At 36.9% G+C, this 15,995-nt stretch overlaps 2 protein-coding genes across 3 annotated transcripts in view; one reads left to right on the top strand and one right to left on the bottom strand.

Moving 5' to 3' along the window:
* Positions 1 to 330: 330 nt before the first annotated feature.
* On the bottom strand, positions 331 to 13,933 carry MITD1 (microtubule interacting and trafficking domain containing 1). 2 transcript variants are annotated; one of them, XM_075200150.1, is made up of 7 exons: positions 13,578 to 13,933; positions 9,857 to 9,958; positions 7,905 to 8,041; positions 6,161 to 6,247; positions 4,815 to 4,927; positions 2,737 to 2,797; positions 331 to 1,525 (listed from the first exon to the last, which is right to left on the bottom strand). In XM_075200150.1, exons 1-7 carry the CDS (start codon positions 13,714 to 13,716, stop codon positions 1,430 to 1,432), a joined length of 735 nt encoding a protein of 244 aa, XP_075056251.1. In that variant the 5' UTR covers positions 13,717 to 13,933; the 3' UTR covers positions 331 to 1,429. The 2 variants fall into 2 exon arrangements, with proteins under 2 accessions (XP_075056251.1, XP_075056252.1); XM_075200151.1 differs by having other exon boundaries at positions 331 to 1,509; positions 13,578 to 13,932.
* A 97-nt stretch (positions 13,934 to 14,030) lies between these two features.
* Positions 14,031 to 15,995, top strand: part of MRPL30 (mitochondrial ribosomal protein L30) — a 9,793-nt gene continuing 7,828 nt past the window's right edge. The window contains exons 1-2 of the mRNA XM_075197720.1: positions 14,031 to 14,162; positions 15,816 to 15,902. Of these exons, the coding sequence (XP_075053821.1) occupies positions 15,849 to 15,902 (54 nt within the window). The 5' untranslated portion in view covers positions 14,031 to 14,162; positions 15,816 to 15,848. The remainder of the gene's footprint in view (positions 14,163 to 15,815; positions 15,903 to 15,995) is intronic.

Genomic DNA, 15,995 nt, shown 5'->3' with positions numbered 1-15,995 from the left:
TTTTTAAGGTTACACTGAATGGGTAAATGTCGAAAAAACATCTGGGGGTTTTGTTGCTACTTTTGCCCGTTTCAAGTTATTTTTTTTTAAGAAAAACAAATTTGTCCCAGAAAAAAAAAAGCTTACACAAAGTAATTTAAAAAATTATTCTCATTTAACCAACACAGAGTAAAGACTGTGGTCTAGTCACCAAGGTACCAGATATCTCAGGTAGAGAAGGGGTTAACAAGAAATTGAGCAGCTGATGCCGATAGCTCCACGGCATATAAATATAAGATCATATGTATTTGAATTAATGTTTCAACAATGTGGATAAATATGAAAACTACAAAGTTTAGATTTTTTTTTATTAAAAATATAATTACATATAAAAATACAATAGTATCATAAATTAATATGAGAACAGAAATGTGGCACATTAATCAATGTCCCCAGAGAAAGCTCTGCTGTACATACATTTTATATGTCTACCTCCCACACATGTTCTGGGTGACTGTTTTATCAAACTAAAATGTTATTGGATTTCTAACAGCATTTATTTTACCACTATAATGCCAGGCTTCCAGTAATTTAACCATATTAAAAACAAATGTATAAAATACATACCAAAAACGTTTATCTTTGAAGAGTTCATTAAAAAAAAATGGGCATATACAGCGTGATACCATACACAGAGCAGCAACACATTCAGCAATGTAGCAATAACAGCACAATACAGTTATAAATTAATATATATCATTATAGCAAACAGTTTACATGGCCATACTAGTCACATTAACCTGTACACTACAGACAGTGCTGACAGCCCCAGTACTTCAGGAAAAGCATTAGTAATAATAATAAGCTTGGCACAAAATAATAAAATATATTTCATTACAAGTACCAGCACTTTGGCAATGTGCTGAATTCAGTTAGTAGTTTCCTCTTCTTTTAGAATTTGCCCCCAATCGTCAGGAAACCAAAGAATTAAACATCCTTTCTCTTGACATGTAGAAAATACATCACTGTCAGTTAGATGAATAAAACAGTATATGTATGTATGTAGAGGAAAACCACAAGTGTGATGTAGGAAACACCATCTGGATCTGCATGCTTTAATGCAACAGCACATAATTATCCATCATCTGCTGAAACACATCTACAAAGTGAACTAATAAAATATATGCACCATGCGTAAAACACCGGTTTGTATCCTGGACACCAGGGATTTCTGATGGATATTCAGAGAAACATGGACATTAGAGGAAGCAAGATGACAAGTTTGTACTTCTTTCAGCATATGTGCTTTAAGTGCCCAGATGTGACCATACACTTGCAATGGAACATGGTATAGAATTCAGCTTTGGAAAACAAAAATACCGGAATTCTTGAAATTACTCAAATTAGTTTATACACTTTAAGATCGATCACTCCACCGTACAGACTTTAGTCATGTTTTCCGAGTGTGATTGTTATGGAAAATATCAACTGAAGTTTCATAGCAGGGTCTCAAGTCATAGTCACAGAAACCTAAAGAAAAACGACTCTATAAAAACATGAGACAAAAAGTGATATTAAAAAGTTAAAGCTTTTAAAACTAAGCAAGAGACACATCATAAAAATATAAAGCACAAGTAATGGCAACTACAAAAGTGTCTACAAACACAGGCTATTGCATTAATCATGATTTCAAGGGTACAATATAGGGTGGTAGTTAGGATTTTGGGATTGCCTCTAACTCTGTTGAGCATGAGTCATTGACCGTCTATGTTGACATTACCTCTTCAGCTGTGGTGAGCAGGAGTCATTGTGTACACCAGTCTCATTAAATTGAAGGTATGCTTCTCTCCTGACATGATTGGATGTTTGGAGTTTAAAAATCCCTACTGTTCTATGCAGCTTTGTCAGTGATAGAGTTTCACTCTGGACTCTGGTACAGTCCGATTACTGTGATCTCTCTCTGCGAGTACATCATACTGAACATTGAACAGCCTATTAAACTTTTGTCAGCTGGCTAGGAAGGAAATCTTTCTATATTACTTTACGTGCCGATTACAGCACCAAGGGACTTTGGTCTAATCCCAGATGCGCTTGGACTTTTGCTGTATCCAGGTAGATCAGGATTGGATATTCTCCATTACCAATATTAAACATTGACAGTACTTTGTGTACATCTACAAGTCTGTGCCTTAATTATTCTGCGTGAAGCACTACAGAATGCCAGGGTCTCTGGAGATCAGTACAACTCTGAGACTGCCATTACTAGATACTTTGTTCTGTGTTCACACTGTATATGATATGATAATTGGATTCTGTGTTATATTTAAATAAACTCACAGCTGTTTGAACTTCTCTCCTAACTCATTCTATCATTAAATTATCGAACAGTATGGGCAACAGAGTGTACAATATCCTAGTATATTTAGTGTATACCACATATCAATACATGACCATACACCAAAACACATAACAGAATTTATATTCGGTATTGAGTATTATTTTTTGTGATCCATATTATTCTTAAATGTAAATAGTAGTTTAAAACAGGGAGTGTGTGTGTGTGTGTGTGTGTGTGTGTGGGGGGGGGGGGGGGGGGGGTGAGGGGGGGGGTGAGGGGGGGTGGATCTTACAAATGGCAGGTGTCCCAAGAGACAGAGTGGAAAGGTAAGAGTTTTTTAGGAGTCCCTATTTATTATCATTTCATCACTGGAATTATTACAGATCACAAGCCTTTTTATGGAAATAGAACTGTATTACCTGAGGTTTCTTAAAATAGTCCAGGCCCCGTCCAATCTTAATCATCCAACCATTGTTAAATCTGTCAAAGAAAATGGGAATCAATAATTTATCAAATAGATACATAAAAACAATATTTTACACAGAGGCCGCTTAGCAGAAGAGTCAAGTGACCGGATCATTGTGCAATTTGTCCACACAGTGGTGGTCACATAGGACAAGATCTAACCATCTGTGTTTTGTGTATAGTGGCCGGATTACTTCCAGCTTAAATGAAGTCAGCTAGAGGGGTTGTAAGATGACAGCACACAAGCTGATAGCAGTCATCTTCCAATGGCATTTATCCCCCCCCCCCATGATTCTTTAGATTTAGGCATGATCTTGCATTGTGATGGTTTGGGGGACACACACACACACACTGCCATAATAGACCAACTGGCAATATTGGCTGAGATATTGGAATGTGAGCAGTCAGTTTAAGATGACTGATTCAAGAGTAGAAAGATGAGAAATACACTGCAATCAGAGACATTACCCTTCTGTGGCTTGACTACAGAGTATAGCTGAACACACAAACACCACCTACATTTAAGTTTACCCTTTTTCACCTTGCATCCCAGAGATAGATAGACTGTAAGCTCTGGTAGAAAAAAAGGAAACTATACCCTAAAATGTATATACACTGTTCTGTTTATAACTGTTCACACAATGCAAAAACCGTCATAACAATATAATTGATTTAATGTGCAACAACAAGACTGGACATCCCTTAAAGAGAAAGTAATCAATGTGAAAATAATTTATATCAGATGCTTTATATTAAGGAATGATATACATTAAATAACTGTTGTGATTTCACTTAAATATTGATGTCCACGCCTGTGGACATTAATAGTTTCAGTTAATGTTTCAATCCTCATCACAAGTTGCCATTTGCAAGGGCGTTGCTTCTGTAAGTAAAGAGGTATGGCTGAGACCTGGTATACAGAAATGTACTGTATATATTGGTGAATTCATACAAAGCGGAAGGGCCAGTAATTTCATAGTAACTCATGACTGCACTTACAGCTTTTTCACCTGTATCAGTATAATCAGAGTAGAAGTAGAAATGTAATATCGTACTTTTTAAGCTATAGTGTTGTCCGTTTAACAATGAACAATGTATGTTATGTCCATAGTACATATCTAAACATTTAAACTTTGGGGCTTAGTGGTCTTTTAAACACTCTTTTATTATGACATATGTAAAGTCATCGTAAGCGACGATAACTACCACTTTCTTATCTTTTCTTTAGCTTAAAGTATGATGGTGGTAGCATATGCACAGTGTGTTGTCCTCGTCCTCCACCGAAAGAAGGATCTGAAACTGGGTCAGGTTTTGAGGGGTCCTCGGAAATGGGGAATTTATTTTTTTTAATCCATCCTTATAATTTTATATTTAATTGAAATTTTCGAAATTTAAAATGTATTTTAAATAAAAACAGCACAGGTAAGTAAAGCAGCAGATATCAATGTGACTAGTGTTGAATTATATGTAAACAGAAAATGTAGAAATACATTGAATTTAATATGACAGTGACAAGTTTAAGAAGTTGGAAATACCTCTTGTACCAAAATCTACTTCCACACCTAATTAGTGCTGGATACTGCAGTAATATTGGGGTGATCTCCTTGGACATTATACAAATTAAATTTTTTCACTTGTACAGAGTCATCATCATCAGCTATTTATATAGCACCACTAATTACGCAGCGCTGTACACAGAACTCACATCAGTCCCTGCCCCATTGGAGCTTACAGTCTAAATTTACACACACACACACACACACACTACTAGTATGTTTTTGGATACAAGCTCCACACAGATAAGGCCATGGTCACGAATGAAACTCTGCAGTACTGTGAGGCAGAAGTGCTAACCACTAAGGCACCGTACAAAGTCTCACCCAAGGATGTACGATGCTCCAGAAACCTGTTAAGCTACTTTTGAATTATTTATAAAATTAGGTGTATTTATACTGTTTTGAACAAAGTAAAATGCGCTTTGACTTTACCAGATTTGTAAAAAGTTGTAGGTTATAAGTAAAAGATTCCCTACCTGATTTCCCGGTCATGAATGGGCAAGAAGGTGACGTCTAGTGTTACACCATAATCCTCCAGTGAATTCTTGATCTCTTGTAGGCCACTCACCTGTTGATCTTTACCTTTGTCCTGTTACAATTATTAAAAGGAGTATTTAAGGTGTAAGTGAGCAAGTACTGTAGCATATTTGCAGATTTATATGACATAAAATTGAGTATCCAAGCCTAGAACAATTATCATGTGCACAGCACATATAAGATGAGCGGCAAAATAATAAATTCTGTCACTATATGAGAAATCACTAATTTCTAATCAATCAAAATAGTCATAAAATTACAAGAAAAAAAAAGTATGAATTTATTTTACACACTTAAATCTGTACAACTGAAAAACGTTGTTTTGCAGATTAGAATCAAGTGAACTGTGGCAATTGTGATCGATTTTGAACAATTTAATGAAATTTTTTTTTGAAAAAGAATCAAGTGTATGAAACCAGTGAGTTTATTTTTGGAAATTTCCACATCAATTTACTAAACTGAAATTCCATAGATTACCGATGATCTATACTTAACACTGCAGAAATCTGTTATTTTAGTAATACTGCATTGTCGTCTTCTATGGTGATTTCCCTAGATGCTGTGGTGAAAATCACCAAAGAATAGAAATTGATATCACCATTTCTGAAAAACTGTTTTTTAGTAGATTTCCTCTTAATCTTTACTGACAATTTAGACTATTTCTAATGAATGTGGAACAAAATGTTTAACCAAAATGGAAAAAGCTGTGTTGTGTCAAAATAAATTGCATAAATGATTTACTCCGTCAATCCCTACACTGGTTCCCCGTGCCCCCAGAATCCAATTTAAACTACTCACCCTCACCAACACCTCCCCCTCACACATCTCAAACACTCTCTTGAGCCCTACACCTCTTTAGGAAAGCCTATTCAAGTTCCACATACCAGAACTCTCACTGGGTACAATATACTACTGATACTGTGCACAAAATGCTACTGTCCCAAACTCACGCTGACCTGTCTCAGCAATATCCTCTAACAGTTAGAGAACATAGGGTAGTGAGTGCTTACAGTCTACAGTTAGAGTCTAACTGAAGACTGTAAGCACTCACTACTCTATGTTATCACATCCAGACCTTTTCTTCAACCTTGTACATCCATGTTCTACTCTTTATGGTGGCTTTGTAGAATTATTATATTATTTATAATAATATTATATCTTCATATATGTGGTTTAATCAGTGGTACATATAAAATATAGGCATTTGATATTTAATTAAATTAGAACTACTATCACATATAAAAGACAGATTTTAAGATATAGCAAACAAAAAATACCAGCTCACATCATCCCTTGAAGTCAATAAATTTATTTTCTTGACTTTTGAAGGTCCCTTGATAAGCATTTCACAGAATCGTAAGAAGTTATACAACTGCAAAAATAAAAGCAAGAACAAAACACACTTTTATCAAACAGCATGAAATCCAATATAAGAGAACTCTATATAATTTTTTATGTTTTACTGACATATCGGTTTACATGTTATTGACCATATATTATCACAAACATAATGTCACATTTCTAAATGTACATACCCTGTAATATTTATATATTTCTTAAATAGTTGTGAGGATTCACAATACTAACTCCACATGACAGCTGTCAGGAAACTATTCACAATTACAGCTACACCTCCTCTCAATTCCAATCAGCACAACAGCAATCTAGCCACCTCACCTGGACTACTGCACGGATTTCTCTACTCTGCAATCAGCCCTTCAGTGAAAAGGTCAAGTCAAACAGAACATTTATCTTTAACATTTTATAGCCTTTATAAAGTCCCTCCGTTCTACCAAACCTTGCAGGAGCAATGGTTTTTTTTTGTGGATTACTATGCTTGTGCCTTGAAGACTACTTATATTGTTTGACTGTACATCATGAGTCTACCTTCTTCAATCCTTTGACTTCATCTTGTACCTCACTACCAGTCCTCTCAGCACTAACTGGCTTGGCAGGATGTGGTTCTTGAATTCCTATCACTGAATAAGCTGTGTGATTAATCTGAATGTTGGGTGAGTTATGCAATAAGAAGTTTGACACTGTACGAATTTCTAGTGTGCCAGCTCCACCCGGTTCACAATATCTACGTTGCTCAAAGAGGCTTCTGAGACAGGCTGATAATTACTATGTACATGAGTTTTTCCTGCCGAGTTCCAGCTGTGTGTAAACGGTGGATTGACTACCTGTAAGCAACTGATTTATTGTTTAAAACAGCTTGAGAGTGGATGTCAGTCAGTTGTAACATCCAATATTGATTGTATTCAATAAATGAGACTTTAAGTGAACCAAAGGGCCACTAACTCAGTCAGATAGTATGCATTTGAAAGACCCTCAGCAAATGGTCTTTCATGTTCTGTTTTATTGTACCTCTTTTAGTTACAATTTACTCACTGTTCACTGTTTGGTTAAACACTTAAAAAGGCAATAATGCCACTTCTTAATTTCCACTTTGACCACTGCTAACAACTCATTTTTAATGATGCATTTTAAATTAAAAAGATGACTGAATCACATGATAAATTGATATAAACATATAGAGCAGACAAATGATGGGAAGCAGTGCAAGACAAACAATATTATCGCCTCAATGGGGGGATTCAATTAGCTGCAAAGTGTCTCACGACCATTCCAAAGACACTTTGTGGTGGAGATTTTGATAGAAATCTCTGCTCATTTTTCCTTGCGCCTCATTGAGATGCGAGGAAAAAGGAGCAGAGATTTCTACTGTAGTAAAAATGCGCAGCCACATTGTTCATCCAAACCCCCATCAATAAAAGAAGAAGCTCAGGTCAATAATGCATCTTTCATTCATGCATATGTTAGAAATTCAGTTTTAAGACCATAATTTCGGGTATTAATTGTAGGACTCTATTGTGAGAAAAATACTTTTTTTTTTGTCTAGGTCATGTCACTTTTATTTACTAACTTAACTTACTTAGTGCTCCCCATAAACTACAACACATTAGTAGGATCCCTCCTTCCTCTGGTGCACAGACATCTACAGAAGCCCACTGACCTTGCACACTTACTTGATGTGTATACCGGATGTAAGGGTCCTCCACCCACACCTCTGTGAGCATCTCATCCACATATGGCTTGAAAAGATTCTCATAACTATAGCCGGTTGCATTTTCTACAATCTTGATTTGTTTGTGATATTTTCCCTCTGCAAGCAAAGTTGTAAGTGTTAATTACTATTTATCATACAGAGATTAAGCTATTAGTGCAAGGTTTTGACTGGGAAGAGGTACGTTTCAATTTCAATGCATTCCAAGCCAATATCCCCAATGAATTTGAGACCGAGTGATGGAAAATTCGATTGGGAAAGCAATACCTGATATTTTCAAACTCTACAATACTCGAATTTAAAATATCCTTGCCATAAGCCTGTGTAACAACACAGAGAAAAGTAAACGGTCTAAGACAGTTAGAACGTGGGCACTTTCCATTAATATCAATGATACATGGCTTATGGGCTTTTTTGTCCATAATGAGTCTTTTATTCGTGTTGTGTGTCTTCCTCTTTAATGCACATTTTTCTCACTAGTGATACTGTGTCTTTTCTTCGTTATTTCCTAAGGGGGGTCAAAAATGTGTCAAAGCAGAAAAAAAAATGCTGATGTAAATACCGGTCAAGTCTAAAATAATGTAGAGAATTAAATGCAAAAAAAGAACGTATGCATGTTTTATAAAGACTGATTGAGTGACATCTCTGAGGAAATTGGACAAGGTTATAGAGGTCTACTATGCCTTTCTAGAGACATTGGGCCTGAGTCAGAGTCGAATTAAGTGTAAGTGTAACTCGCGTTTGAAAAAGCCACTCACAAGTGTATGCATATGTACATAGTACTCAGAGTTGAAGATATGTGCAGGTCTGATCGAGTTGCAGAATGGTCCACTTGACAACAGACACCCTAAGACACTTATGTCCAATTTGCAAACATGTCCAAAAAAACTTTTATTTTATATGTTACAAATGCAAATCCTAAGAAGCAGCATTTAAAATTGTATAACCTAGATATTACAGCAGGAACAACTTCTTGACATGCATACAAAACAAAATATTTTTCTATCTTTGCTTCTTCTAAAGTCTTTTTATAAACACTATAAACAGTATATACAGTCTATATATAGTCTTTTTATATACACTTTTAATAAAAGTGTCAGAAAATCATTCGTAAACCTCTAGTTACAAGCGGTTTACTAGTTCAGGTGTTCATCATCATCTGCCACTGACACCTGCAAAAAAAAACCCCCAAAAAACACTTTTTCATTTGTATGTACAACTATGTCCCACTCTGAATGCATATGCAATTGCTCAATCACACCCTTACTGTACATTGCTTACAGTAGAACTTGATTTTCTGCTCTGCATTCCTGATCCAAAGTAAGGGATCAGGAAGAACCAGCCATCATCTCCAGCAAAGAGGTGCTGCAGCAGCTATAGTAAACACTCAGAAGTAACGGTTTCAGGTGCTAGTGAATGAGCCTGGTAATGAGTCAGTGACTACCCTCTTACAACTTATGTATATAGCGCCAATCATATTGCACAGCACTGTACAGGGGATATGTAGTGATATGCAGCAGCGACTACTCGCACAGTCAGTGAGTGCTAGAGCATTCAGTGACTCCTATCTTTAACCAAGCTGTAGAAAAAGGAGCTTGAAAATAGATGGATATAGCAATTTTGTATAATTTCGAACTGCTGGTCGGCACTATAAGTCCATAAGATCATATATGTTGTGTGTGTTTTAATTTTGATGTTAAAATACCGGTTTAAATAAATACTGATTTTACTAATTACATTCCCCGTTATTGGCATAAATATTTTGCAATTAAAATGTCATTTTTTTTTTTTATGAGGTTTACAGGCTCATTTGTAACAGCTTGTTAATCGCATTCTCAGTGCCTAACAGGAATTCTTTCTGTGAATTTATCATCTCAAAATAAACTGCATTGGGAGAAAATATAGATCATTCACCTTCCTGCTCTTTAACTACATGATGTTTAATTTGCTCAGCTCTGTCCATGTAGCTTCTCATCTTCTGTCTGTAATGAGTTTTCTTTGTTTCATCTTTAGTGCCTGCAATAAACAAATTAATACCATGAAACACTATGTATTTATGGTTACTTAGCATTAAAAATAAGTAAATAAATAAATCACAGTTGAAAATAATAAAAGTTCCATTGATGCTATACTTTTATAACTGCATATCTCTAGAAGACATGATTTTAAAAAGCAAACAAATTATAAAATTAGGTTGTGTTGCCATGCATCACATAATGTCAGAACAGATTGCTTACTATAAATACAAATGATTTACTAAATTTATATACATAAACGTCACATTGAGCAGCCAACGAGTGCACATAAATTGGCAAGCCTGATTAATAGATAGATACATTCAGAATTGTTAGCATTACATTTCCATGTTAACATAGATCTACAGGACAAAGCAAAGTATAAATATTTCACAAAAAATTCTTTAGACACGTCATACATATTTGCTCAAAGGGAATGCTATAAACTTTAAGGAGGCAAAGGAACCTAGCGTTCAGTATAAACAAAATGTTAAATACTGCACCAAAATGTGATATCACATTGCTTTCCATCCAGTTCCATTTATGTCTGGAATGTCCACAGAGTAACAGCTTCAGTGCTTAGAGTAAACATTTCATTTTATTTATTGGTGAGAACTGTAGGCTGTCCTCATGTTGACTTTTTGGCAAAATATATAAAAAGTGTATTCAAGAGTTGTATGCCAGACCTCATGCAAGAGAGAGACTAACCAAATAGAGGCACACAGCAAGGATGGCCTCTCTCTCCTGCTCTATTTGCAGTCGCTGTGGAGCATCTAACACAGGTTATAAAAAGGTACAAAAAAATAAATAAATAATCAAGCATTAATAGTGGGGAGGAACATAGGAGAAAATAGCGCTATATTCAGATTATAGATAATTATTCAATATTTAGTTGATGCTTACTCTTCTCTTAAAAATATATAGTAGTAAATATATTTGATCAATACTCCAGTCAACACATTAATTGGGATAAGACAAAATGTATTTGAACTGAGCGAGAAGGCTAAAAATTAACAAATTAGAGGTCTTGGGTTAATTTGCCTGGACCGATTTAAATGCCTTGATATAAAAGTGTCTTTGGAATCAAAATAATTTGTGCGCCTTAATGTGCTCCCACTGTTCAACCACATCAAGCAACAGATTGAGCCATAGAATTAAGTGGCCTGGCTTTACCCAGTCCTTATCATTTCTTACCTCACAGCTTAAACATATTTATCCATGAATCGGAGACCTTACTATTATTTCTGCAGCCACAATAGAAGCCATAATAGTAGCTCTCACAACAATATTCTAATACCTTTATTTTCAAATAACACAGAAAAACAAACAAAGCAAAACAACCTAGCGGATCCCAATAACTGGCACATGGCTCGCACCACTACTCCCTTTCCAATCCTTAATGGGACTATTGGTTTTCATGAATTAAGTCTCTGTACCCAAACAGGGATTCTGGAAACAGCACAGATAAAATCCCTTGGAGATGTTTTTAGAGAGGGCACTACAGACTCATTTCAGAAGTTATGAGAAGATTATGTGCTCCACAGTAAGATTATTTCTCAAATATGCAACTTACCCATGCTCTTAAAGCCCAATCTAAGATAGGCACACACAACAGCCAAGTTAGAACTCTTAAAATCAGATAATTGGTTAAGGGCTGTGAAACAAAGTAAACCTATATTGGCAGTTTGCGGCTGATGGGCCTTCAAACAACGTTTTCAGAAATTAAAGCAAAGTTATAAAATATAATAAATATATTTTTTTAACTGCTTTAGGGGAATAGGTGCCATCTCCTGGAGTAGATGGTTAGATGGTAGTGAACATGTCCAGGGTTTTCTGTACAGCTGGCCTCAGCCAGTTTTATTATACAGAAAAAGCAAAGAAAGCGTCAAAATAAACACCCTGTCCGGCACTAACTACACACAAGAAGACTCTCTCTCCTGTGAAGGACCTCGTGTCCCACACAAAATATAGAGGTAATTGCTCACAATTGCAGAGTCTCTCAGGAGACATCCAACCTCCTCCCTAGGTCTGAGAGACTGCATGTCCAGCCCAACGGATTTTTAAACACCCACAGACAGGTACAGTTGCAAAAATGGGCCTGATGAATGGAGCCTGCCCTCTCTCTCCATTCATAACCCCATATTTGCCTACAGATGAAACACACACTTTGGAAAGCTTTCCCCACACACAAACAATTTCCCTGAGGTTTTAATGTACACAAGCCAGAAAGTCTGTGACATCTACATCTGCCATTCAGCACTTTCCCAGTGCTTCTGTCACAATATATTTTTAAACATTTTGGGTTCAACTCCAGCAAGAGCCCTATCTGTCTGGAGTTTGCATGTTATTCATGAATTTCCTCCAGGTGCCACGGTTTCCTGCCACACTCCTAACACATACCTGTAGGTTCATTGGTGACAAAATGTACTATAATCTGTGTGTGTTGGGAAAGAATTTAGATTTTAAGCTCCTATGTGGCAGAGACTGATGTGAATGACTACTTATACTCTCTACAGAGCTGCATAATAGGTTTGGCGCTGTAGGAATAAATTATAATAATTTTATCAAGAGTTAGCCCATAAGATTAAACTGATTTTAAACAAGGATGTACCTTGAAACATGTTTTATATCTACTGTGTTTCATATACCACAAAGCTGGCCAAGCTCTGAACATATTTTGCTTTCATATCTATTGTTTTGTGTCACAAAAGTAATTGCCTTAGAAACTGCCAGTGACACCTGCATGTGTTGAATGGAAGGACCTTACAGTTTAACACTTTCTGCCTCACTTCAAATTATGTTTCTCCTTCGGAACTTTGTTGCAGCCATAACAAAAGGTAGCTCCCCTTTCCAGGTTAGGCAGAGACAGGTAACCAAAAACATGACAAGGATGGTTTAATCAGGCAGGCCTTCCTCTTCCCTTATGTATGTTCCGGTCTCTAGAACAGGTAGTGTTTGTTTTCTGTAGTGAGGGGCTTCCTTTTTCCAAGTATCCCAGCAAAGCACCAGGGAATGCTGCAAGTCGTGACTAGGGCTGCGATATTAAAGAGGAGGAAGTGGCAGGATTTGGTGAGGGACTGGACATGAGGGGGTAAAGCTGAGGGCAGAATGGAGGGTGACTCCCAAGGCAACGGGCTTCTGTGACAGGAGAGAGAGTTATGTTGTCAACCAAGATGGAGATATTGGGCGGGACATCAAAATTGGCAGGAGGAAAGATGATGAGCTCAGATTTGGAGATGTTGAGTTGATGGGTGAGAAATGCTGTCATACTGTTTGTTGTAATACGCACTGTCACATACTGGCAGAACATAGAATTCAGATTGTAAGCTGCACTGGGCAGGATCTGAAGTGTTTGGTTAAACTTTCTCTCTACAGCGCTGTGGACTATGTGGCGCTCAATTAGCCGCAATGTTTCCTAATTCCATACATTTTATATATATATATATATATATATATATATTATATATATATATATATAGAGAGAGAGAGAGAGAGAGAGAGAGAGAGAGAGAGAGAGAGAGAGAGAGAGAGAGAGAGAGAGAGAGAGAGAGATATGATGATGATGATGATGATAATAATAATAATAATAATAATAATAATAATAATAATAAGGTACCGACCCTTGAGCACTTGCAGCAGCAGCTGGATGCCTTCCTGATAACAGACCAGACTCTCCTGGTACCGTCCACAACCGTCCAGCTCTACTGCCCTCCTGAGCACTACTCCTGCCGAGTTCTCCATACCGCTGAGGACGGACATGACAGGAGCAGTAGTCCGCAGACTCTCTCACACAGGTTACTATGTATCACGGCCCGATCCGCGTTCCACCGACCGAAAACAAGCAGCTCTGACTACATGTGTTTATGGACAATAAAATGTGTGTAAAGCTGGCTTTCGTGCCGATGTGCGTTGGTGGATTCAGATGCTTGTACGCCTCAACAGTGTTTGCACTGCAGAAAAATGGCTACCGCGTTAGGACACCTGAGGACATTCTTAGAATGTGTATAGAATACACTTTGTTACTCCCATTGCAGGAAATGGAGAAACTGTCCTTGTCTGCTTCATGACGTCATATTCCTGCGCACTCCGTGTACTGGTCAGCAGCACTGCGAGGAGCGGAGGGGTGAGCGGGCGACCTTCAGTCCTGGTGCACTGTGGGCGCATACCCACCGAGCAGACACCGGTACCCCCACATCCTGCACCAGGTGACCGGTGTGAGTGAGTCGCTGTGTAGTCGCCGCTCTCTCATAGGGCTGAGAGTTGCACATTGGAAATAGCTGAGAATATAGAAGTAGGTTATAGAGCGCTCTCTCAGACGTCATGAGCTGGTCATTCCCAGGAGCAGAATTTTTTTTTTTTACTTCCTTAAAATATCACTATTTATTTTACTATTGGTCAGCTGCACAGTGTCACTTATCCTATCTTGTATGCAGGGTGCAGCTGTCAGTGTGATATATTCAATGTTGGGGTCAGTGGAATGCAATGCTCTCCGCAAAATGACAGCTCCCCTACATGTATGGGGGATTATGGATCATTTACTTCCAGAGAGCAGAACAGAGGGAGTTAGTGCAGTATTGCATTAATGGAATTACCAGTTTTCATGTAGGAAGTTAAACATTGTAATATTCTATATATTATCTATCCATTTAACTTTTTTACTGCATGTTTTGCTGCTCTACACACTATTAAGAAAATAATTGTGTGCTATAGCTGCCCACACATGCTGAAATATTAAAGCTGATGTCAAATAATTGGCATGATATCACGGCATGTATCCTCAAAATAATCCCAATACCATATAATGATCAAATCTAAATGAATAGGCTCGTTAGTGGCTATGGTACAAAATACAGTCTGACAACCACTGTCAGTCTGTAGTCTTCCAACAGCATTGACTGGCTGCATGGAAGCAAGAACAGCTGGATCCTATTGTGTATGATCAAACTGTGATCTTGTAGCTTGGGTTGAGCGGCAGGATTGGCACATATGTGGCCACATTTAGCTTTATACTCATTAAGCATAAATATTGTCAATTATCTTTTCAAAATATAAACGCTCTCAATAATGCAAAGCTATATCCTAATTATTCGAATGTTTTTCTTAATAAATGTCCATTCTGTTAAGGTTTAATTCTACATTAGATATATTTGATTATTTTTAAAGGCTTTTCACCTGTTACTCGTCAATCCGTATAACACGTTCAGCCCAATGTTATAGAATTTAAATGTGTCCTAATTAACACACTGGTTGCGAATCATTTGATTAAATAATAACCCCACAGTTTCTGGGTCTACTATGGCTGATAGCTATTGCCATATTGTTACTGGTTGTCATGAACAAGTATAGATATGTGTGGCCACTTTCTGTGACAATACCTTTTAACCTCCCTGCAGAGTCATATTGGTGATTGACAGTAATAACATTAATACTAATGATGTTAATAACACTGCTTATATAAAAATTATTCAGAAGTTGCCCAATGCATGTTGACCTATTGATGTGACAATTACTAGTAACTGATTTTAATTTATTTATTTTTTACCTGTCTTACAATTTGATACAGTGTGCCTGTGGTATGGATTCTTCTACAGTTTTCGTTGGCATGGGTAGTTTTTGCACCAGAATGAGTGTATGGGCATGATAGTGATACTCATCATTGGTGTGGGAGGGTCAATTCATCACCAACGTAGTTGGTAAATTGGATACAGTTAATGTTATATTTTGTGAATATGAATATTAACTTTTAATATAATATTTAAGCATTATTTACTCTGTACCTGGAAACATATATTGGCTCATTATGTTGTATTTTTCTGATTGCTAAATGTTACAGTATTTCTTTTACATCTGCATTGTAGGTCACAATATATTTTGATTTCGCATAAAGAAGAATGGCAGTGGTGTGCTGCAAAGTTGTGCAGAAAAGAATCCTGGGATTAAAGGTAGCTTTTACATAGATTTATTGAAGGTGGTGCTTAATTGTCGCACACAATATCACTGATATCAGAAGAGTAAATACATTTTATAGGTCTTCTTTA

Source organism: Mixophyes fleayi, chromosome 2 (genome assembly GCF_038048845.1).
Source record: "Mixophyes fleayi isolate aMixFle1 chromosome 2, aMixFle1.hap1, whole genome shotgun sequence".
In the NCBI taxonomy this organism is placed as follows: Eukaryota; Metazoa; Chordata; class Amphibia; order Anura; family Limnodynastidae; genus Mixophyes; species Mixophyes fleayi.
This window is presented reverse-complemented; position numbering and strand designations above follow the sequence as displayed.

Excerpts from the sequence above, each read along its gene's own strand:
- MITD1 (XM_075200150.1), bottom strand. The coding sequence starts at position 13,716 with ATGTCCGTCCTCAGCGGTATGGAGAACTCGGCAGGAGTAGTGCTCAGG. Across the intron at positions 8,042-9,856 it reads TGTAGTTAAAGAGCAGGAAG|AGGGAAAATATCACAAACAA; the intron begins GTGAATGATCTA and ends CTTTGCTTGCAG. Across the intron at positions 6,248-7,904 it reads ACATCCGGTATACACATCAA|TTGTATAACTTCTTACGATT; the intron begins GTAAGTGTGCAA and ends TTATTTTTGCAG.